The 26,368-nt window shown below is 36.7% G+C and overlaps 1 protein-coding gene across 1 annotated transcript; it reads right to left on the bottom strand.

The window, feature by feature from the left end:
- Positions 1-101: 101 nt before the first annotated feature.
- On the bottom strand, positions 102-26,016 carry LOC129000281 (lysosome-associated membrane glycoprotein 1-like). The gene is made up of 6 exons (XM_054427242.1): positions 25,740-26,016; positions 13,534-13,976; positions 12,337-12,550; positions 9,016-9,222; positions 303-424; positions 102-158 (listed from the first exon to the last, which is right to left on the bottom strand). Exons 1-6 carry the CDS (start codon positions 25,804-25,806, stop codon positions 102-104), a joined length of 1,110 nt encoding a protein of 369 aa, XP_054283217.1. The 5' UTR covers positions 25,807-26,016.
- Positions 26,017-26,368: the final 352 nt, after the last annotated feature.

Raw genomic sequence — 26,368 nt, 5'->3', positions numbered from 1 at the left:
GGTGTCTCATAGCTTTCACAGTCCACCGCTACAACAAACATAGACACAGGTAAGATACATGATGTAGGCTACCAGCACAATGAGCACAAGTCCTGCCAGGATCAGACCAACAGCAATAGGTACAATGTCTGGTGTCTCATGGCTTTCACAGTCCATCGCTACAACAAACATAGACACAGGTAAGATACATGATAATGTAGGCTACCAGCACAATGAGCACAAGTCCTGCCAGGATCAGACCAACAGCAATAGGTACAATGTCTGGTGTCTCATGGCTTTCACAGTCCATCGCTAAAACAAACATAGACACAGGTAAGATACATGATGATGTAGGCTACCAGCACAATGACCACAAGTCCTGCCAGGATCAGACCAACAGCAATAGGTACAATGTCTGGTGTCTCATGGCTTTCACAGTCCATCGCTACAACAAACATAGACACAGGTAAGATACATGATGATGTAGGCTACCAGCACAATGAGCACAAGTCCTGCCAGGATCAGACCAACAGCAATAGGTACAATGTCTGGAGTCTCATGGCCTTCACAGTCCATCGCTACAACAAACATAGACACAGGTAAGATACATGATAATGTAGGCTACCAGCACAATGAGCACAAGTCCTACCAAGATCAAGCCTACAGGAATAGGTACAATGTCTGGTGTCTCATGGCTTTCACAGTCCATCGCTACAACAAACATAGACACAGGTAAGATACATGATGATGTAGGCTACCAGCACAATGAGCACAAGTCCTGCCAGGATCAGACCAACAGCAATAGGTACAATGTCTGGTGTCTCATGGCTTTCACAGTCCATCGCTACAACAAACATAGACACAGGTAAGATACATGATGATGTAGGCTACCAGCACAATGAGCACAAGTCCTGCCAGGATCAGACCAACAGCAATAGGTACAATGTCTGGAGTCTCATGGCCTTCACAGTCCATCGCTACAACAAACATAGACACAGGTAAGATACATGATAATGTAGGCTACCAGCACAATGAGCACAAGTCCTACCAAGATCAAGCCTACAGGAATAGGTACAATGTCTGGTGTCTCATGGCTTTCACAGTCCATCGCTACAACAAACATAGACACAGGTAAGATACATGATGATGTAGGCTACCAGCACAATGAGCACAAGTCCTGCCAGGATCAGACCAACAGCAATAGGTACAATGTCTGGAGTCTCATGGCCTTCACAGTCCATCGCTACAACAAACATAGACACGGGTAAGATACATGATGATGTAGGCTACCAGCACAATGAGCACAAGTCCTACCAAGATCAAGCCAACAGGAATAGGTACAATGTCTGGAGTCTCATGGCCTTCACAGTCCATCGCTACAACAAACATAGACACAGGTAAGATACATGATGATGTAGGCTACCAGCACAATGAGCACAAGTCCTACCAAGATCAAGCCAACAGCAATAGGTACAATGTCTGGGGTCTCATGGCCTTCACAGTCCATCGCTACAACAAACATAGACACAGGTAAGATACATGATGATGTAGGCTACCAGCACAATGAGCACAATTCCTACCAAGATCAAGCCAACAGGAATAGGTACAATGTCTGGAGTCTCATGGCCTTCACAGTCCATCGCTACAACAAACATAGACACAGGTAAGATACATGATGATGTAGGCTACCAGCACAATGAGCACAAGTCCTACCAAGATCAAGCCTACAGGAATAGGTACAATGTCTGGGGTCTCATGGCCTTCACAGTCCATCGCTACAACAAACATAGACACAGGTAAGATACATGATGATGTAGGCTACCAGCACAATGAGCACAAGTCCTACCAAGATCAAGCCAACAGCAATAGGTACAATGTCTGGGGTCTCATGGCCTTCACAGTCCATCGCTACAACAAACATAGACACAGGTAAGATACATGATGATGTAGGCTACCAGCACAATGAGCACAAGTCCTACCAAGATCAAGCCAACAGGAATAGGTACAATGTCTGGAGTCTCATGGCCTTCACAGTCCATCGCTACAACAAACATAGACACAGGTAAGATACATGATGATGTAGGCTACCAGCACAATGAGCACAAGTCCTACCAAGATCAAGCCTACAGGAATAGGTACAATGTCTGGGGTCTCATGGCCTTCACAGTCCATCGCTACAACAAACATAGACACAGGTAAGATACATGATGATGTAGGCTACCAGCACAATGAGCACAAGTCCTACCAAGATCAAGCCAACAGCAATAGGTACAATGTCTGGGGTCTCATGGCCTTCACAGTCCATCGCTACAACAAACATAGACACAGGTAAGATACATGATGATGTAGGCTACCAGCACAATGAGCACAAGTCCTACCAAGATCAAGCCAACAGGAATAGGTACAATGTCTGGGGTCTCATGGCCTTCACAGTCCATCGCTACAACAAACATAGACACAGGTAAGATACATGATGATGTAGGCTACCAGCACAATGAGCACAAGTCCTACCAAGATCAAGCCAACAGCAATAGGTACAATGTCTGGGGTCTCATGGCCTTCACAGTCCATCGCTACAACAAACATAGACACAGGTAAGATACATGATGATGTAGGCTACCAGCACAATGAGCACAAGTCCTACCAAGATCAAGCCAACAGGAATAGGTACAATGTCTGGAGTCTCATGGCCTTCACAGTCCATCGCTACAACAAACATAGACACAGGTAAGATACATGATGATGTAGGCTACCAGCACAATGAGCACAAGTCCTACCAAGATCAAGCCTACAGGAATAGGTACAATGTCTGGAGTCTCATGGCCTTCACAGTCCATCGCTACAACAAACATAGACACAGGTAAGATACATGATGATGTAGGCTACCAGCACAATGAGCACAAGTCCTACCAAGATCAAGCCAACAGGAATAGGTACAATGTCTGGAGTCTCATGGCCTTCACAGTCCATCGCTACAACAAACATAGACACAGGTAAGATACATGATGATGTAGGCTACCAGCACAATGAGCACAAGTCCTACCAAGATCAAGCCTACAGGAATAGGTACAATGTCTGGAGTCTCATGGCCTTCACAGTCCATCGCTACAACAAACATAGACACAGGTAAGATACATGATGATGTAGGCTACCAGCACAATGAGCACAAGTCCTACCAAGATCAAGCCAACAGGAATAGGTACAATGTCTGGAGTCTCATGGCCTTCACAGTCCATCGCTACAACAAACATAGACACAGGTAAGATACATGATGATGTAGGCTACCAGCACAATGAGCACAAGTCCTACCAAGATCAAGCCTACAGGAATAGGTACAATGTCTGGAGTCTCATGGCCTTCACAGTCCATCGCTACAACAAACATAGACACAGGTAAGATACATGATGATGTAGGCTACCAGCACAATGAGCACAAGTCCTACCAAGATCAAGCCTACAGGAATAGGTACAATGTCTGGGGTCTCATGGCCTTCACAGTCCATCGCTACAACAAACATAGACACAGGTAAGATACATGATGATGTAGGCTACCAGCACAATGAGCACAAGTCCTACCAAAATCAAGCCTACAGGAATAGGTACAATGTCTGGAGTCTCATGGCCTTCACAGTCCATCGCTACAACAAACATAGACACAGGTAAGATACATGATGATGTAGGCTACCAGCACAATGAGCACAAGTCCTACCAAAATCAAGCCTACAGGAATAGGTACAATGTCTGGAGTCTCATGGCCTTCACAGTCCATCGCTACAACAAACATAGACACAGGTAAGATACATGATGATGTAGGCTACCAGCACAATGAGCACAAGTCCTACCAAGATCAAGCCTACAGGAATAGGTACAATGTCTGGGGTCTCATGGCCTTCACAGTCCATCGCTACAACAAACATAGACACAGGTAAGATACATGATGATGTAGGCTACCAGCACAATGAGCACAAGTCCTACCAAAATCAAGCCTACAGGAATAGGTACAATGTCTGGAGTCTCATGGCCTTCACAGTCCATCGCTACAACAAACATAGACACAGGTAAGATACATGATGATGTAGGCTACCAGCACAATGAGCACAAGTCCTACCAAAATCAAGCCTACAGGAATAGGTACAATGTCTGGAGTCTCATGGCCTTCACAGTCCATCGCTACAACAAACATAGACACAGGTAAGATACATGATGATGTAGGCTACCAGCACAATGAGCACAAGTCCTACCAAAATCAAGCCTACAGGAATAGGTACAATGTCTGGAGTCTCATGGCCTTCACAGTCCATCGCTACAACAAACATAGACACAGGTAAGATACATGATGATGTAGGCTACCAGCACAATGAGCACAAGTCCTACCAAGATCAAGCCAACAGGAATAGGTACAATGTCTGGAGTCTCATGGCCTTCACAGTCCATCGCTACAACAAACATAGACACAGGTAAGATACATGATGATGTAGGCTACCAGCACAATGAGCACAAGTCCTACCAAGATCAAGCCTACAGGAATAGGTACACCGTTCTAAAATCAAGCAACAATGTCTTTATCACGGCTAAACCACCCAAATCTCTGACCCTTGATGAAAATCAGCAGAGATTTAACAAACACTGAAATATAATCGAGTTTACAGGACAAGTGCACAATCAAAAAGTGACTTTTAAAAAACCCTTTATTACAGAACTAGTCTAATTCAAATTGTTGGACAAGATTAAATTTTTACTGGTCTCTTATTCCTCATAGTCCTGTAGTATAATGTGTACTTAACATGTTCTCATTTTCAATGATTCCGTTTTTCTGCTAAAATATGTATTTAACATTTTCCCATTTTCAATGATTCCGTTTTTCTGCTAAATATTACAGTAAAACCTCACTAACTTCGACAATTTCTGGAACCAGAGGTTGTCGAGTCATCCATAACATGTAAACTTTTAATTAATGGAATACCCAACAGACTAATTTTTACATAAAGGGTGCGCCAAAATAACCTGATGGTTTTTAATACTAAATAACTCAAGAACAAACTACAATTTTATGTATTAAATAACGTTATATTGTACACACTACTATGCCATTTTCATTTATGAAAAATTATATCACTCAGGTCATATCAACTTCTCATAAACACAGGCTTCCCATTTTTTTTGCTTATTTGCAGTCACCTTCACCTGATATCTCTTCCTTGATACACTGCTTGAGTTAAGGAATGGTTTGACATTTCGAAACAAACATTTTGCTTTTTAAGTATCCCCACAGCCAACAGTCACACAAAATTAAGTCTGGGGATCGAGCTGACCACAGCACATCACCAAACCAAGAGATCACTTTGCCGGCAAAGAGTTCACGCTAAACTGACATTGAATAATTGGCTATATGACAAGTTGCGCCGTCCTGATGAAACCACGTGTTAGTCATGTCTATCCCTTATAACATCCGCAGTTGTGGAACCAAAAACCCCCTCAGTATTTCCAAATAGCGTTCCGAGTTTACAGTGACAGGGGGGTGTTCCCACTTTCGTCCTCAAAAACATATGGTCCGATGACTCCAAACAGTGCCACACCACACTGCACCACACTAGACAGTAACTTTCTTTTGACGACGTGATGTTTTACCAAACATAACCTAAAAATGGCATAACATAAGCAATCCTTCACTACAACAATGAGGTCTCTAGCTAGTATAACAGCTGACTTATTACAAAACAGAAACCGTCAGGTTTTTTTGGCGCACCCTTTATAAATTACTTACATTACATGAGTATTTTTACATATTGGATAACCATCTTCAAAGAAATGTAGAATATTCAACAATTAAAACTTGAAAATTTGAACACAATAGCAAGACAAAAGCCAGCTAGATGTACCTAGCTGTCAGCTGTTGATTGTCACTTTACAAGACTTACCGGGTATCGAGTTATTGAGGTTTTACTGTGCTATCTTTTTCAGATTAAAAGAGCACCTAGGGCAATTGAATTTAAACATATTTTAAAATTCATCTTGGATCTGGTACCTGGCAATTTGACTAACAGCCAAGACAGTGACAATGCTACAGGGTATCTCACCCTTTTGTTTGAGCATTACGACACAGATCCAGTAATACTCATTGTAGACAGTTGCGGTTGTTATCAATGAACAAAGCGGACAGCTGAAGGTCATACTTTGATTTGAAAATAATGGTCAACAGTGTTGTAATTAGTAGGCCATTTGATTCCTTAAACTGTGCTACACAAACAAATAATGTGTGGATAAATATGGCATATTTCGTTCAACAAAAGACCACAAGGCATTGTAAGGTATTGTAATCCTTATTTATAAAAATCTGATGCTCTACAACAGGGTTCTCCAGCCAAGTTATATAAGCAACTAAACATTCAGCAAGAAAATTTTGAAAACCACAGCTAAGCTCTTATTAGGCTAATTAAAAAAAACTACCTCGTTGCAGGTAATTTTCTGGGTTATTTGGAGGGAAACTACCTTTCTGCAATGTAATTATAATGGTCCAGCCTTTCCTTAAAAAATTGACAAAGTGGCCCTTGAATAAAAAATCTAGGACGCAATTAGGAAGTAATTAAAACCAGACCCGGTCCAGATTATCAAATTGTTCGGATCAGCCAGGGGTTAAAAATTTGAAAAACTTAAACGATGTATTTTAATGACTAACATGATAGGCCAAATATTTATAGTGGGGAGGCACATTTAGTGAAATATGTAAAATTACAAAGTTTGCTCACTCCAAAAGCTACCAGCGAACTAACACTCTGATAGATTTTATCTTACAGTAATAGAGACGATATTTTAACCAATGTTGGCTCTGTATGGATGTTAATGTTTGATTCTTCGTAGTTTGGAAACCACTCAAGATAAAAACTTGATCTTGATAAATTTATATCAAATTGTACGTTTTTTAACCATCAAAGGATTTTTTAAAAATCATTAATTTATTCATATACAGGATGTCCAACTTAACAATGCCACCGTTGGTATCTCAAAATTAAAAGATTTAGAGAAAAATTTAAACGGGAGACTTAACCTACAATTTTGTGACAACCAAAAATATGAATTCCATATTTTTGCAAATGAATGCCATTTTCTAATATGGCAACCACCTTTGAAATTTCTTATGGAACACCCTGTATTTAATTATGTTTTCAGAATCTTCATTAAACTTCACGTAGCTCTCTATTCTTCCTTATGCGCCAAACTCCTTCTTTATAAACTGGGCCGAATATTTTTCAAAGTACACTATTTTCAAACACCATCAACCATACCTTCATTTCTTTTGGCGAGAACCCATGTTTCACTTCCATACAATAACATTAGCTGTATAATCTTAATTTTGAGCATCTTGATAAAAAATTGGATGATAAATGTTTTGTACAGGCCCCAACGCTCTTATAGGCATTTGCTAGTTTACTTTGTATCTCTAGATCTTCCGAATTCGAACTATTAACAGGAACTCTTAAATATTTAAAGCTCTCCACACAATTTATTGAGTAGTTGGCAATGTTGAAATTTACATATCTCTAAATATATGTTTTAAGTGTTATCAGTTGTTTTTTTTTTGTGTTTTTTTTTACTTTCCGTAAGTGTAATAACACGTACAATGCTGATCAAGAAGTTATTTATAATATGATAGGTTACGTACCTTTTTTATTCCGTCGTCAGTCCTAAAATAGTCAAAGGGTGACTAGTTTCGGGTCAGAAATGACCCATTTTCAAACCCATTTTATCAAATCGATTGGTCCAAAATCCGACAGAAGTCTTCGTTAAGAGGTACAAACACATGTCGACACATAAAGTTCACACATTTACGACACAAAGCACATTTAAATAAAGCAGCCGGCTACATTTTATAAGAGACACACTGACGCAGGTAGCACGGCGGACACGACGGAACTAGCCGTTCAACTAGTCACCCTTTGACTATTTTAGGACTGATGACGGAATAAAAAAGGTACGTAACCTATCATATCATTCTACATCAGTCCTGGTGGCAATAATGTTTAAGTTATTTATATCTCTATTGTTAGCGTTTCGGCTAGTGATGTAAAATTCCCAGGAATTTAAGATCGAGGAAATATTCCTGGATATTTCAGCCGAAGTGAACAATTTTTCTGACAATATTTTCTGTATGGATTCGTAAAATCCTGAATATCTTCCTCAGTCATGGAAACATCATCACTATCTCGATCACCGCAATATTACGAATATCTCCTACGGTCATTTGAACATTATCATAGTTCTCTGTGATCGTGTACAAATTCAGATAATCTCTCGCGCAATTGTAGACATCATTATTGTCTCCCACAGTCATGTAGACATTCACCTGCGATAATGTTAAGAATAAAATGTGCCACCATTAGGGAAAAACAAAAAAGTGGAAACAGGGTATATTTTGCAAATAAAACACTTCTAAAAAAAGAAAAAGAAGGTAATATACAATGCCCTGATTAACACCACTCATAAGATATGTAATGAAAGTTGGATTTTAAAACAGTAGATCTGGAGAAGAAAATAAGATTTGAACAGAAAAAATTAGATTTGTGTGGCTATTTTAGATGACGAGGAAGACTGGCGCACTGACCCAACAGAGAAATACAGGATATCCTGCAAGGAGGAGATATGGTAAAGTTTATAAAGCCACAAAGGCTCAGAAGGTTCAGACATGTTCGGAGAATGGAGAAAACTAGGATGTCCAAAAGAATAATAAATGCAAATAGATTTGCCACCCTAAGAAGAGGAATAGATGGTTGCAACAAGTTTGTCAACCTGAAGATGATGCGAGTCGCTGGATTGGAAGCTGCTGTCAAGAACTGTTTTGTCTGGAGGCTCCAGCGCCTATTGGTAAGGTATCTAAAGTTTTGTTTTAAAACTACACACAGTTAACTTTTTCCTAACAGGTGGTACAGATTAGTGGACTCTTAAGGCACGAACCTACACTCTTTCTCATGCTGTAAAAACATCAAATGTTTTAATCATAAAAAACAGCCTGGATTCATTATTTACATATAAGATTACTTACGTGCTCGGTATTTGCCATTCTGGTCAGTTCCAAACGCCTGCACATGGACCTTGGTTACAGTCAGAGTGCCATTGATGGTGCCGGTAAAGGGAGTTGTTGCACCATTCATATGCACAGAGGGAACGTTGTTGCAAACATACGAGTTGTTCTGAGACACGGAAAACAGCGGCTTTGTGTTTAGAAACAGCACCTCCGTCACATTGGTCACTAGAAAATAACATTGTTAGACTTAAATTATCCATACAACCTTACAGATATGTAATCCTTAGTTATGCTGGAGACAAGATACACATTTTGTCTAGTATATAATGATTACATTTTGATGTCCATTATTTAATCATTGTTTTTTTTTCACAGACTTTTAAAATGTTTTATCCAAATAAAACACTACATTCAGAAGACTTACATTCTTAGTAGCCAGAAAACCAAAGAAATTCCTCGTTTGTTATGATTCAGAAATTATAATTACAAAACCTTAACTCGAAACATTTTACTCGCCTGGGAAAGAGTATAAAATAATACAGATAATAACATGTTTATTCCAAATTCAATCAAAACTGAAATGAATTGATTTGTATTTGTTGATAGCACTGCAATAACAATCATGGAATCAATACTTAATTGGATCAATATTAGTTTAAATTCCAACACATGCCAATCAAATCTTGGAACCAACACTTTTCCAAAGATTCAGTGGTTTGGGGGGTTTGAGATTTTGTTTTGACAAATCACTACTTATTTGCATTCAAAATAAGAACCAACTGAAATTAAATAAGAACTTGTTTACAACAGATTTTAGCTTACAAAGAATGAGTTAATGATATTAATATATTAGGTACATTTACTTAATCCAAAAAGACAAGTTGAAGTTGAATAAAGCCCTGTACACACCGGAGCGATACTGTATCGCTGGGGACGCGCGATACTATTCCTAGATTTTTATCTGCGTTATTTGGGCGATAATATCGCAGCGAAAACAGGTGCTTCCACACCAGAGCGGGAAAGGGACGCGCGGGAAGGCCAGTACACCACAGAGGGTGCGGTGGTTGTGAGACTCTCTAGTTGCAAAAGTGTTGTGTTATAGTTAGTGTTTGTATACTGTACTGTGTGTAAACTTAAAACTATAACATGGTCTGATGAAGAAGAAGCTTTTCTGTTAACTAGCCGTGCTATTATAGAAGATGAGAGAGCAAGGAAAATGTGGGTATACAACATAAATAAAGAACGGCTGCGATTTGGCGAGTACCATATACGCTCATGACCCAGAAAAGATTATAAACAAGATTCTACATATTCTGGAATTAATCAGGAATGTTTTGACGAGTTGCTGAGTTTGATTTCTGGCATTATCGAAAAGGAACGTACCCACTACCGTGAAGCGAGTGCCAAAGAACGGCTAGCAATCACTTTAAGGTTTTTTTCCTAGGACGCTAGGCACGAGCCTGGGATTGTTTTTCACATTACTTCAGGCTAGACCTGGGGGTTGCGGCATGACCAGTTAGATCAAATCCATTGGTGACTTGGCGGGGATCGAACCCGGGACCTCTGGGACTGAAGTCCCGCGCTCTAACCACTACGCCAGCTCTCTCCCCAATCACTTTAAGGTAAGACTGGTATGTAGATATATTTTTCAATGAGTTGACAGATCAATTTAGCATTCCACCCACCTCCATTACCTACCATCTCTCTAGTTTGTCTAGTCTGACTAGCAAAACCTCTACAATATGCTGTGCTATAGCTAATATAATATTGTATGAACTATTAAATAGTAATTTGAATCATCATCAAACCAGTATTAAATACGTTATTCTGTCAGCAATCACCCAACATTGGATTGACAGTGGCACTGGAAAAACTATTGATAATTCAAATCAAATGTTTAAGTGTTAAAATCCTACTAATATTATAAATGAGAAAGTTTGGATGTATGGATGTATGGATGTATGGATGTATGTTTGTGACAAGTGAACTCGAAAAATACTGGTCGGATTGGGCTGAAATTTGGCATGATGATAGCTCACATTCCCGATTAACATATAGGCATATTCTTATTTCAAAAATCCTTTCGGGCTCCGCCCCAGTGGCTCTGGAGTTTCCCATGTTAACCTTATGAGAAATGAAATTATTGAATCTTAACAGCTGTTTCAATTAAACAAGTTGGTTCTGTTCTGTGATGTTCAATAGCATTAAAGTTACAAAAATTACCAACAGGGTGCAGCACTATTATTTCTTTTACATTTATGACAACAGCTAATTTGCAACCAAAAGGTGAGTGAGCGTAGCGAACGAACTTCAACCTGGAAGCGAGTTAGCGTAGCGAACGAGCTAACCTGAAGGCAAGTGAGCGCAGCGAACGAGCTCCAACCTAAAGGTGAGTGAGCGTAGCGAACGAGCTCCAACCTAAAGGTGAGTGAGCGTAGCGAACAAACTTCAACCAGGACGTGATTGAGCCATGCGAACGAGATAATCTTGAAAATTAAGAAGTTAAACGGGGCAAAGCCCGCGGGTTACAGCTAGTAATTAATAAATCCAAAATGTCTGAATGTTTGGGAATTCTATTGTAAATTCTTCAGAAAAACGTAGTTTAATAACAAATAATGAAGACGAACCCTATTTTAAATTTCTAGTTGCTAAAACGTGATATAAATCATAGTGCATCGGGTATGTATAAATAACTTCAAGTAAATGTTCGGTGATACACGACATGTTGTTGTTGTTTTTACACGTACAGAGAAAAGAAAACTGAGTAGTTCATAGTTTGGCCACATAGGTATCGCCGCGATACAGCGCTGCAAACAGTGCATGCAGCGTTACCGCGATACTATCGCTACGGTATCGCATTCGCCTCGGTATCGCGTATCGCGGTTCGCTCTGGTGTGTGCGGCTCCATAAGGCTCCATGGTATCGCACGGACCACTGGTATCGCAAGAGAATTTCTAAGAAAAAGTATCGTGCCCGCTCCAGTATCGCACGGAGTATCGCTCTGGTGTGTGCAGGGCTTAAACATTTTACCAAATTATTTTAAAGTAAAAAAATTAAATAAAATAGACATAACTGTGGACAAACCAACCACATCGAAACAAATAAAAGAAACTGAAACGTCTGATCCGGGTGTAAGTAAACAAAAACTAAAGCACAACTAAATCTGTAGACGTAAGAAACAGATTGGAACAGTTGCAGATCTCTTTAATTCAAAACTTTCTTTTAAGTCCAACCATCGATTAAAAAACAAAATAGGTTCCCAAACAGCCTCGCTCTCTTTACTTTGGTTAATTGAAGTGTTACTGAAATACTGGATTTATGTTTAAGAAACAAACTTACTGGTGTTGTTGGGGAACGTCTTGTTGTTAACTTTGATGACAAACTTAATAGAGTCGATCGAATACATTTTGGTGGTGCTGTTGAGAGCGAATTGGAAGGTTGCGTTGACATCGTCCCAAGACAGGATGAGATCCTCAGCATTGTTTCCAGTGGTACAAGATCCAGTCGCGTTGGCATCCTTTACTTGATTAACAGCAAATGGAGCCTCGACAGTCTGGAATATTGTCAATTAGATTATCAGTCAATGAAACTAATCCGGTACTTGTGAGTTGTTTAGACAATATATCCCAAATATGTATAGTGTAGAAGTTAACACGTGAAACATAAAATATATCACTTATTCATCAGTAATGTTGTGATAAACAAAAAATTAGTTTATTTATCATTCGTTCCCTTTAACTCTATAATTGTAGGGTGATGCAGGTCTAATCAGTGTCTAAACTCAACTACCAACAAAGTTGATAGAAAGTCATTGATAAACTGATCAAAGTCTGAATTGGTATTGTGGAATACAGTATAATTAGGCCTTTTAAAACATAACAGTTTGATCTGGGTACAGCCTAGATCAAAAGACTGATAGACACAACATAAACCCTTGGATGATAAAAGAAGGGTTTTAACTCCCAAAGGCGAGGCAGGAATTAATTTAGGCCTACATAATTTGTTTAATATTACATATTGTACTATCACTAATTATATGGCTATAACAGAATAAAGTTTAGTTATAATGTTTTCTATGACAGGAATAAGGCATCTTTTAGATTGTATGATAAAATACAAACTAATAGCCTATAATTTTTTTTTCTAAAACAAGCCAACATCCGTGGACTTCAGTAGTACTCATATTAACTTATGAATGAGTATTTACATGTCCATGGTAAAGAAATAATTCAAATATAACATTTTATCTATAATATTAATATTCAAATTAAACTGCATTAGTAGGCCTAATTTTTAATATTGGCATCAATGATAGACAGTTACTAAATGAAATTGATAATGAAGTAACTCTTGGTTTTGAGTAAACCAATTCCCAATACATAAACTAGTCTTAACACATATTGTCAAAAAGTACCAAATTCCTTTACTTTCGCTAAACCAACCTCAACAGAAACAAACCAATGATTGTAAAAGGCCAAAGGTATGTCAACTATCACAGTTAACATTCTTGAGACTCTCCAATAGCGACCTACTTACCTTGTTCTCAATTGTCTTGTATGGCACTTTGAGTGAGATAACCATGTTAGCCGTGATGCAGATTGTGTCGTTAACTCCTTTGACTGTCCAGGCTTCAATTTTGGGTGCGGGTGTGGTAGGAGCAGGGGCTGGTGTTGTTGGTGCAGGGGTGGGGGTAGTCGGCTCAGGGGTGGTTTTGGGTGTGGGTGTAGTAGGTTTAGTCGTAGGTGGAGGAGTAGGAGTAGTAGGCTTAGTAGTAGGTTTGGTTGGTTCGGGTGTAGTAGAAGTAGAAGTAGTTGGTGTGGGTTCTGGTGTAGATGGAGTAGTTGGTTTGGGTTCGGGTGTAGGTGGAGCTGTTGTTGGTTCGGGTTTAGATGTGGTTGTAGGTTCCGGAGTCACTGTGGTAGGTATTGGCTGGGGACCTGCCGTTGCCACTCCATTAGCCGCGGGCTGCACTGGTTTGTCTGCAAATCACAACTTTCTGTTAGATATGAAATTATTAAAGAATTTCAGGATTAATGTAGGCCTAGGTGTTTCAACAATTGGAGCTAAACCTCACTGTTTCTGTATCACAACAGTAGATATCTGACAAAATATAACAATTTTGTATTTTTTCTGAATTTAAGATTTCCTATAAAAAAAATAATTTTCATTCCAAAATTGCATCACGTATAGGTGATTTAGACTAGAGTAACGTTGCAAGTTTCAAATTTTAGCCCTGAATAAAATTAAATAAATTTGTTCACCCCTACATCACAAGCTGGCCCAATAACATTTCTTGAAGTTCATCTTATTGAGTTGACGATCTGACAGACTTATGAGTAGGAGTGATCTCCCTAGTTCTCTGTTAAAATTCTAAAACAACCACAGTTGCTGTGAACTTTCCAATACCATCATACTTAGGAGCATTCATTTTCAGCTTCAAAACCACTTATCTTCCAAAACAGGCTATCAGACAAATGTCTGGGACTAAACATCCTGATAACACCAACTAACTGATTATTTAGTTAAAAAGTGCTCACTCTATGCTTGAAATGTAGCCCACTTGGCTGTTTTTTAATGTATGATAATAGCCAAGTTTTCATCTATATAAAAATAGACATTATGATCACAAAATTATTTATTTGAGAGGTATTCATGAACTGAAAGGCGCTGAGGTTGCCTTTAACTTACTACAGCTTGTTAAAACTTTCTTTGAGAAAAACTTTAAAAATAAATTGTAACACTTATACACTGTTGTTATTTACAGCAGTGGTCATTTTTACACAAGACCTAAAACACTTGTAAAATATATCGTTAAAACTGCTATGCTCAACCTATTTTTTAATATCTCTAATATGTTTAAACCTAACTTAAAACAAAAATGTTGCATAATGATGGATCTGATGCCTACATTGTTATGTTGGTCGAGAAAAAATATGTTACTGCCAACACTGAGGCATCAGCGTTTTTTTTTTTCACAGGACTTTCATTTTGATGATGTTTTGCTGGTCGAGTTATTTTTCACACTAAGCATAAATATCCGAATTAAAAAGGTAAACAAATATCTAGTTAAGAAGATAAACATTCTGGCTAACAGCTTAGCTTCAAACCATTAACGGGCCTCAGCAGTACGTATTTATCAGTGCTAGAAAAGGAAGTCTACTGTAGTTAAATATGTTGATAACCAGTGATAAAAAATTCCACGGCTGACTCATATTCCAGTTGGTCTCAACTACCGAGTGAACAAAGTAGGTTAGGTTGCTCAAAGATTCAAAGATTCAAAAGATTCAAAGATTTATTTCAACAAGAAACAAGATTGTACACTTGTACAGTTGACGTCAAGATACTAAGACTAATAAATTAACAAGAGTGAATATATATATATATCTAAAGATCAACAATGCCATCTATATAACTATAAACAAGGTAACAAGGTGTAAACATAACAGAGCAAGACTGTGTATCAGTGTACTGGTTATTGTTAGAACAGGTAATGTTTACTATCTTTGAGACCTAGTATGTAATTAAACAAAAATTGTTTAGTTGAAAAATCCAGTTTAATTTTTCATCTCTTTGGGTTTAACTGTATTTGTATAAGTGAACAAGATAGTTTAAAAACTGTAGTATTATTTTAATTGTAAAAATGTTAGCTTCACAGACCCTCTTTGAGAGGTTAGAATCACCACAAAGTTATTAACAAGTATTTCAGTATATGAATAAAAGCCTTGCTATGACTTCTTTTGACAAATGTAAATACATTCTTCTATGTCTGAGTAACAGTAATGACTGTAAAAAAGAAGACACTGGCTCACATTGGAGCTTACTATTTGTTGACAAGTTACAAAAGAAGGCATACCACTTGGATTCGTTGGGTCCAACAAACAGTGCGTCAGCAAAAATTGTATCCAGCAAACTTAGTATTGAAAGTAAAAACACCATAGATATATCATGTATACAACAACATGCTCATTTATGCATGACACTGCACAAAGAGTGCTACGCCATAGGTTTGCTATACCGTTGCACAATATTTATCTTAAACAACAAATGTTCAACCTTTGAATGTTGGACTTAACTTTACAGGTTATATATAAAGTTATGTTCACTAGACCTATAAAGAATTCTCTATTGTTGTTGGTTACTTCATTAGGGGGGAAAATCCCTTCAATTTTAGACGACAATGGATTGATCATTAATTGAAATATAAATGGGCTGAACAATTTATTTTTGTTTTTCAAAACTAAAAACATAGTTTTCTTGTTATTGTTTCTAATTTGTATGGAAGAAAATTAAAATGAAATGACCTTATTGTCTTAAAGTTTCCTACTTTAATTTCCACAATCAAAATCAGTGACTCTTCAGTATGTTATACAATTTTGGTTTCTATTCACATTTTTTACTTTTGCTGTTAATATTTTATTGTTCATGAATAAATGTGTGTTTAGAAGACTGTGTAACATACACAATAATAACATGCTACACAAATATATTGAATATTTAAGTTACAGGCAAGACTTATTTCAACTGTTAAAGAGAAATGCTTAGTCCAATGCCTTATTTATAAAGCCTACAAATAAAACCAACATATTAATAACAATACTCGGAGGATTTATGAATATTACATGAGTAGCAGATTGAAATATTCTAGTTGTAACAGGATTTCTACACAGCTTGGTCTTTGTTTGTTAATGATAAAGAGCCTCAAATATGTTATAGATAGCTTATCATTTAATATGTACAGTAAGCTTCAGTTCAATCTAGAGTGGACAAAAAAATAAAAACATTTTATTGTTTTAAGTACTGGTATTAATCTATAAAATTTGAATGTCATCAAAATAAATACTATGCAACTGAAACAATACGAAACTACTAATCAAAAAGCATTTTCAACAAGAATGTATGGATAATGTTATAATATGTATAATAATGTATGATAATGGATAATGTTAGGCCTAGACCTACTAGCAAAACAACGGTTTGAGATTAAATATAATAAATGTTTTTTTTTTATTTTTGTGTTACCAGTATATAATGTGTACATTTTATGTCAGCCAGCTTCACTACACTATTGAGAATAAATTTTACAGAAAATCTTAATGAAGAACTGGTACATTTACCTTTTGATGGCCATACAAATAAGAATTGTTAAAGTTTTATTCACTGTACAAAAAAATTTGGAATGTCAACCATTTTATGATGGTAGCCTAGATTAGACTTTTTGGCACCAGTAGGCCTATATTTCTTTATTAATCTAACAGTTTAATTGGTACCAGCTAGATCTGAATTCAATGTTTGAATACACAAATCAAGGGGAAAAGATCTAGCCAATACAACTTGTAAACATTTCTAAATCTGGTTGAGTAAACTATTTGATATTTATTTAATCTTTTTTTTTTTATAAAAGTTAAAAAAAAAAATACTTAAAATAAGAAGAGACAATATTACTCTCTAGCAGAGTACCTTGATGAAGAGTGAAAATAGACCAGTTTTTTGATGACCCTGAACTAAACTCTAAACTCAAGATTTTAAAAGTAATTTCTTTGTTTGACATTATTTTTTATGTTTCCATTAGCACAATAAATCAAACAAAAATTGTCTGAGTTTGATGAAATTTGGTACAAGTGTGTAAACTTGCATTTATTCAAACGAGTTCGCAAACCAGCATGATCTGACTATGGTAACGGGAGTTTATGGGAGGTTTTATGGGGTAAAAATTGGTTTTTCCCATTTTGTAGAGCTTAGCAAATAAATAATTTAGAATATTGAAGCATTATTATGCGCCTAATGGTTAAGGAGAAATTTCCAATAAATTTTAAATTAAAAATGCTCATGTTTATGGAGAGGTAAGTAAACTGTTGTAATTTGCTTGTCTATGAAAATATTTTGAACAATTAAGGAAAATGTATTTATTTCATACTAAACTATTAACATTTCACAAACACAAAAACACTTTTAGCGAATTTCCCATATAGGGAATAAGCTATTACCGTAGTACTCATGGTAAGACCTGGACGCGGGAATGATCCGATTTTGATGAAATTTGGTATAAACGTGTAAACCTACATTTATTCGAACAAGTCGTGAACCAGCATGATCGGACTATGGGAACGGGGGTTTATGGGGGGTTTTATGGGGTAAAAATAGGTTTTTCCTATTTTAGACCCAAAAAACATAAAATTTAGCAATTTATTTCTAAACCATTTTGTAGAGCTTGAAAAAAACAAATAATTTAGTATATTATTATTAAGTGCTATTATGCGCCTAATGGTTACAGAGAAAATTCCAAAAAAAAGTAAATTTTAAATTCCCATGTTATTCTTATGGAGAAGTAAACTGATGTAGTTTGTTTGTTTATGAACATATTTTGATCAAATTCTGAAAATGTTTTTATTTCTTACTAATTATAAACATTTTACAAAAAAAAACTGTTTTACCCTCCCTGATGCAGCAAACCTAGAAGTACTTGTTGAACTAATTCTATTTAAATAGGAAATAAATGTTAAATTTTTAAGTAGACATTTTAGTTTAAATCCAATCAGGCAAATGGAAATTCGCTTAAACTGCAGGTTTGCTGCAGCGGGGGGTATTTTACCCTTCCTGTGGCAGCAAACCTAAGTATACTCATTAAACCAATCAATGCTATTTAAATAGGGAAAAATGTGATATTTTAAGGATACAGTATATTCTAGAGTGTCAGGCAAATTGAAATTTGCTTAGTCTGCAGGTTTGCTGCGGCCGGGTATTAAGTTTTTCTGTCGGATTTATACTTTATGCTACGAACAATATACTAATAGTAGTAAAAAATAGACTTCCTATGTACAAGGTAAATGACTTTTTCATGGGAAATTTCCATCAAAAGTAAACTTTTTGTTTGAATAAAATATGACTTGTCTTGACAAATATAAAGATTAATGGGAAATAATCAATGAATCAAGCTTTAGGTCAGATCTTTGTTTACCAAAAATAATCAAATGACACCAAGTACAAAGGTTATCTCTGCTGCATTTCTAGTAATCTAAAGAACACAAACACTATCTCTTTGCGTTTTTGGTCAGTCTATTAAACATTATCAGGATGAAAAGAAGATTATAATGTAGGCCTACAACCTACACAAGAGAGTAAAACAATGGTGCCTTAACTGGGAAATACGAGGAAAGAGTTAATGAGACAAGTATCTCAAGGAAAACCACCTTTGATCACCAGGATCCTTTGTTGTAGAAATATAGACAAGATTGTTATTGCTACACTCTACAGTACTCATTGTATAGTAGCCTAACTCATGAAATTACTATAAAATTATCACATTATATTTGAAACGTTCATAGGGTATTACATTTTTTTAAATGTGTGAAGTAAAGTTGTACATTGCTATAAATTTAAAGCACCAGATGTTAGCCAGATACCGATAGAACCGAGTCATTGGTAGATAACAACAAGCTGAATAAACAGTGTGATTCACAACTGCTGTCAGCCTAAGCCTGCGATGTAGATACAAGTATAAAAATCATTCAACAGTAAATAACTTTAAACAAGTCATGAGACGACATTTCACCAGTGTTTTAAGACAGGAAACAAAAACACATGAATACAAAAACAAAATTTCAAACAAAATACCAAAGCAGTTTAAAATCTAATAAAAGGAGACATAGAATTGTACAATGCCCTGCCACAGAAAACCCGCGTAAAGGAAATATTGATTTAGCCTACTTGGTTGGATTTGCACTAAAATATTTCCTTTTATTCCCTATTTAAATACCATTAGGTTTAATGTGTAGGAAATTTAGGTATTCTACAGTAGGAAATAAAAATTAATTAGCCTAGCTGAATTTTATCAAAATATACCCTTTCCATAATCTACAAACTAGCAAAATACGGTACTTCAAATTCACCAAGAAAATAAAATTTAAATTAACTTTCATTAACTTTCTTGGTAACTTTTAAGGTACAAAAACGCAACACTTAAATATAAGCCTATATTGAATATTAAGACAAAATTATTGGTTTTAACTAAGCTTTGCAAAATGGTAAGTCCCAAATGGAAAAGAAAAACCAATTATATTCCCCACAAATTATTATCTATAAAACTTTGTTCCAATAGTCTTATCAGGGTGATTCAGTAATTTGTTTTAATAAACACATTTTTACAAAATTTCATCAGAATCAGTTTTTTTTACTTGAGTTATTGTATAAACAGATACTACAGTAGGCCCTAAGTTATACAAGTTAGATGGATTGGACCAGAAGATGATTTGGCTTCTGGCGACTTAAAACGATAAAGTAAATAAATCTGTTTAACTCCTCAACATGGAAGATTTGCAAAAAGAAGTCATATAAATACAAAAAGTAATATTTTAAAGCTTATGCTTTATTAAATCACCTTTAAATCTTTTATATGCCTACTGTAGGTACTAGGAACTGAACCTTAATTAACAAAACCTGCTGGAAACAGTGATATATCAATATATGAATATATTGTTCTGATTTAGTTTATATTTTAGCAATACCGGTACATTCAAACCTAGATCCGGAGAATATACACAAATAATATCTAGTTGGATGAACTAGGGTTGGGAGTGTTCAGTGTTCGGGAGTTAGCATGGCTTCTCCTTTCTTTGGACTCTGGTTACCAAGCTCAAGGTCATTTACATAACGGACATGTCAGTTGTTTTGCATAGCTATAGCTTTCAAGCTCTAATGATTCTCTCTATCTCTCTCTGAACCAAGTTGCCAATACACTGTTTCTACCAATGAGATGTTTCTTGTTGCTTTTAAACCTAATAAACCAATTGAAATAGCAAATAAATTCGCATCAAGGAGAACCACTCTACTAAAATGACCTAGTCTTGAACAAATAAAATTGAAAAGTACCAACATGGTTTAGAAATTGTTCGTGTTACTCCAAAAAGTTTAATACACCCAAAAGAAAGCAAATGCACACGGTAAAAGTTGCCTTTAGTTTGCCAGCTAAAGACCAACCTATTCTTTACTTCAAAATTTAAATTATGTATATTGGGTGAATGCCTGTACAAATGTTGCATTTATTCGCGCAAATGTGTGTCGTCAAATACACAAAACACGAAAACATTAAACAAAAACTGTCCAATTATAATACTGACGGCAGCGTGCGTGGTGTTGCTGGCAAAAGATGAGTAATCAGTAGGCCTATAATAATTGGCCAATTTTTGTTTAATGTTTCCGTGTTTGTGTTTTGTATATTTGACGAATCTTCCCAGTTATGAAGAGGATTTGGAGTATGTTTTAACTGGTGACAGCTTGAAAATGAACCTTTAGGTTCGAAACCTGGGTCGCTGACCAAAATCTGGATCACCGACAGTAGGCTACTTTGTAAAAAACACATAGACAGACATTACTTTGGACTTAAGTTTTAACTTGAACAGTACAGCATTACAAACTGTTTGTCAATTAACTTGAATTTATTTATTACACATATTTGTTACACACTACATATTTTATTGCATCACTGGCTTGGTTATTGTTATCTAAGTGTTGTTATTTATTAATTATCGTTACTCACCGTTGTTATTTATTAATTTTTACTCAGTGTTATTAATTTTTCATTGTTAGTTGTTATTTATTTTGAGAATATTTATTTATTGTTACTCTATTGCACTCAATCTTTGTCAGTTTTATTTATTTAGAGTATTACCTATCATAAATGAACAGCCGTCCATGTATTCACTCTTGATCAGTTTATTTGTTAAGCCCTACTGTTAAGCATGCACAACAATGTATTTAACTGTATTGGTTGTAACCGTTGAATTAATAAATGAAATGAATAAATGAAATGAATAAATGAAATGAAGAATGCAAATCCATAGGCTAGCACAAAATTTATCTCAAACTCATTCCTCATTTCCACCCTCCTTGTCTAACTTACTTAGAAGCTACAGACATCCTAAAGAACTCTTAGGCCCATGGGCCAAGTTGTGTAACTGAATCAGTGTTTCCACACGACCAAAAAAATAATCCCGCTTACTGGGTCGAAAAATCCCGTTTTATCCCGCTTTTAAATTCGTGAAAAATCCCGTTTTATCCCGCATGATTATGTTGGTACAATACCTAGTATTAAACTTTACGTATCATTTTTATAAGTTGTTTAAACATCACTATTATATTTTGCTACAGTATTTAAACAATTTGAGTTAGTTTTTCTCTAAAATTGAGTAGAAAAAAATTAAAATAGTCGTCACAGCCGAAAATCCCGTTTTATCCCGCATCCCGTTTTAATCCCGCTCATGGTCTAAAAATCCCGTTTTCGGGATAATAATCCCGCGAATGGAAACACTGAACTGAATATCTATTGTATACAAGAGGTTAAGTTACCTTGTTTCTGTCCAAGTAATCCATAATTCGTCGTCATTAATGCGACCGGTTTCGATGTCTATGGCATCATTGTCAAGCTGGATGTAAAATCGCTCCTAGGAGGTCGTCATGAGTCTTGAAAAACATGTAACACGTAACACATTTAACACGTACACAAACAAAAAACTATAAAATGCATGGCCACACAACTAACTAACAACACGGCGGCGGGTACAGGGTGTAGGTCTAGACTGACGCCGTGTCTTCCTCTCCCCACCTTCCCCCTCGAGTTATCAATATTTCGTCGATGTTTAAGGCTGTCTCATAAACTATATTGGATTCAAATGAGGATTTATCAATTAGGATGTATTGGGGGTGTTTTTTAAACCATAGTAGGTACATTAAGCAGAGAAATGTCTAAAAACCAAGTTATCGTTTCGAACATTTAAAACTTCGGATAAACTTTCATCAGTATTAAAATATAAGAAAACAAACCGTGCTGATCAAACAGCAAATTCAGGTGTATACAAATTGAATTGTGACAGTTGTCCAAGCTTTTATATAGCCTATTGGTCAGACTTCACGCCCATTTAAAACACGTTTTAAAGAACATCTCCTGAAACCATCTGTTAACCAACATAACTCTGCATTTTCCGGACATTTGATTAGCCTAATAACAACCATGAATACACAGATATCAACACCAATCTAAAAGTTCTACAATCCCATAAAGGAAGAGGAAGCTTATTGGATACTATTGAGGAATATGAAATTTACAAGGCCGGCAAAAAACATCCCCAATACACCCTAAATGATAAATCCTCATTTATTTTGAATCCAATATAATTTATGAGACCCAGCCTTAAACATCGACGAAATATTATCAACAGCTGGTAACAAGAGGGGGAAGGTGGGGAGAGGAAGACACGGCGTCAGTCTAGACCTACACCCTGTACCCGCCGCCGTGTTGTAAATGAGGTGTGTGGCCATGCATTTTATTGTTTTTTGTTTGTGTATGTGTTATGTGTTAGGCCTACCAGTGGCGGTTCTAGGACCATGTCAAGGGGGGGGCTTGGGGGGTGTGGAGCACCCCCCAACAAAGAAGGGGGGTCCAGGGGGTCCTCCCCCGGGAAAATTTCGAATTTTCAAAGCAGTTTAGTGACTTTCTAAGGCCATTTTTAACACCCAAAACCGTGCCCAATTGTCCATAAACTCCCATTTCACCTGTTGTTTGTCATGAGCAAATAGACATTTTAAAAATTAAACTATGACGATTGCTTTCATGAATTTCAAAACACACTGTAGACTACGGCCATATCCTCCTAAAAGCCGTTGGGCGACTTTCTACAGCCAGTTTTAACGTCTAGAACTGTGTACAAAACCTCCCATTTCCCCATTTATTTGTCATGAATAAGTAGACATTTTTAATTAAATCTACAGTAACTATGACGATTGCATTAATTCATAAATCTCAAAACATATTGTAGGCTACGGCCATATCCTCCTAAAAGCTGTTTACTGACTTTCTAAAGCCATTATTAATGTCTATATCTGTGGCCAACTATTCAAAAATTTCTCATTTCACCTGTCATTTGTTTTGTCATGAGCAAGTAGACATTACAATAATCAAGCTATGACGAACTTGCATTCATGAATTCCAAAACATAGGCCTACTGTAGACTACGAAGCCAAATCTCCTAAAAGCCGTTTGGTGACTCAAAACATAACGGCTAGAACTGTGTCTAATTGTCCTATAACCTTCCATTTCTCCTGTTTTATGTCACGCAAGCAAGTAGACACGTTTATTAACCTTACGTTTTTCTCCATTTCATAGATCTGTCACAATATTTATAGTATTGAATTCAGTAATAGCATTGAATATATAAACTTTAACACTTAGTGTTTATATAGTCAATGGTAATAGGCTAGTGGTGCTACCGCTGATTGCTGATTGATGCCTGTGTAAAGTTAGTGGCTAGCAGACCATTTGACAACTAACTCAGGAAATCAGCTGTTTCCCCGTCCTCGCTCGCGCGCTCGGCGCTCGCCTTTGCCCTAGCATGTCAGCTGACTGCTGTAAAAATTGGATGATGCGTACAACTTTCCATAGCGTAATATTGTTTTATTCGTTGTGCTATTATTGTCCACAAAGTTTATCTATGTGAAACTTAATACTACTCCTGCCATCGCTCATTAAGTTTAATAAACCTACGTTGATGTCTGTTTTATGACAGTATTTAAAGGACGAAATGTACGTTAAAATTTATTTTTCCAGGGTCCAAGGGGGGGCTTTAGCCCCTGTAGCCCCCCCCTTGGAACCGCCACTGAGGCCTACGTGTTTTTCAAGACTCATGACGACCTCCTAGGAACAATTTTACGCCCAGCTTGACAATGATGCCATAGACATCGAAACCGGTCGCACTAATGACGACTTAAGGATTACTTGGACAGAATCAAGGTTACTTAACCTCTTGTATACAATTCATGAAGTAATCCGGAAGGCAATACACAATATGAATATCTGTTGTCTGACAATAGGCCTAGGCTATTAATAACCTAGGCCTATTTGATGAACGATGACGTCTATATGTTGATGACAAAGACGAGGGATTTGGGGTGGACTTCCGTATCTGTTGGCATAAACAACAGAATGAAAATAACTTATCGATCGATATATCAAATGAAACAATTGAATAATCGTTATTTTCATTAAGTTGTTTGTGCCAACAGATACGGAAGTCTACCCGGGATTTGTTATCATGTATAGGCCTAGTAGCCTACATTTATTTAAGTTAGGCCTACCTAAGCCCAATTTAACTAGGCTACCATAGGCTAGGTTTTAATAGTTTGCAAAAGATCTGATTGGGTAAGGCCTTTGACTATCACTACAACTTCAGCAAGTTTATCCAATACTTACCCAATGGTAAGGCTTGATTGATAGCCTACAGAAAAAGAAATTGTGGGTGGTGAGCTCATCAATAGAATATGAGGATGGTTGATAGGTTCCCAACTATGTTAGGCATAAATACCTAGTAAATCCAAACTTTATAAGCCTACGTACAAAAACTTAGGCCTAGGGCCTAGGCTAACTTGTTAAAAATTGATTAACTTAGATTAATCCAAACTAGGCTGTCTTAAGTTAGTTATAAAGCCTGGAGTTGTAGATTGTTTCCTTGCTTTACCTGACCTCGACAAGACAAAGTAAATGATTCATGTAAACAACATGATACCTTCAGAAAACCTACAAATTATGACTTCCTGCATTTACTTCTAAGCCTAGAAGCATACGTATTGGCTAAAAACGGTGACGTTGTTATTCTCTTGACCTTCCGATTTAGTGCTTGAAATTGCACAATAGGGTAGTTCTAAAATTAAGGATAACGGATAAGTCAATTACAGTTAGCCTAGGTAGGCCTACTTACTTTCTTCGGCATTTACAAGTGCAGCAACAGCAAATAGGAAGATTAAATTTCTAGCTCTGAAAATCATGTTCTCAGTCACGCCCGTTTATCAAAACTAACAAAATCAAAACACTCGACTAAATATCACGCACAATCACAAACTAAAAAGATAAGCTTAGTACTTTAAATCCACCTAATGCTGGAGTTGAATTATTATTGTCCAATTCACAGTCACCAGGCAGAATGATGTCCTCGTCCTCCCTCTTTCTTTGCACTTCGCCTTCGCCTCTTCGCCAAGCCAAAGCCAATCACAAAGAATCAACAATCAACGAGTCAACGAGTCATCCAATTCAACCAGTCATCTGACCAGTGTTGCCAATCCAAAATGGCCCAATTACCCCCTCCAGAGCAAAGAATTACCCGCTTTTTCTCAAAATTACCCTCAACAAACCAAAAATTCCCTTTTAACACTCTTGCCTGTCTCTAAAAGTAACGAATACAAATCCTGATAAATTAGTTTTGAGTAATCCCACAAATTAAGATGTAAAGAACTAAATATAGGACTTGAGACTTGTAATTAACCTTCATAATGAAATTTTCAATCTTACTGACCTTAAAAAAATAATTACATTAAGTTACTTAGGCCTACA

Source organism: Macrosteles quadrilineatus, unplaced genomic scaffold (genome assembly GCF_028750875.1).
Source record: "Macrosteles quadrilineatus isolate MER2022 unplaced genomic scaffold, UCM_ALF_1.0 Scaffold_8__2_contigs__length_117827958, whole genome shotgun sequence".
Lineage (NCBI taxonomy): Eukaryota > Metazoa > Arthropoda > Insecta > Hemiptera > Cicadellidae > Macrosteles > Macrosteles quadrilineatus.
The sequence above is the reverse complement of the archived record's forward strand: the minus strand, read 5'-3'. Positions and strand labels throughout refer to the sequence as shown.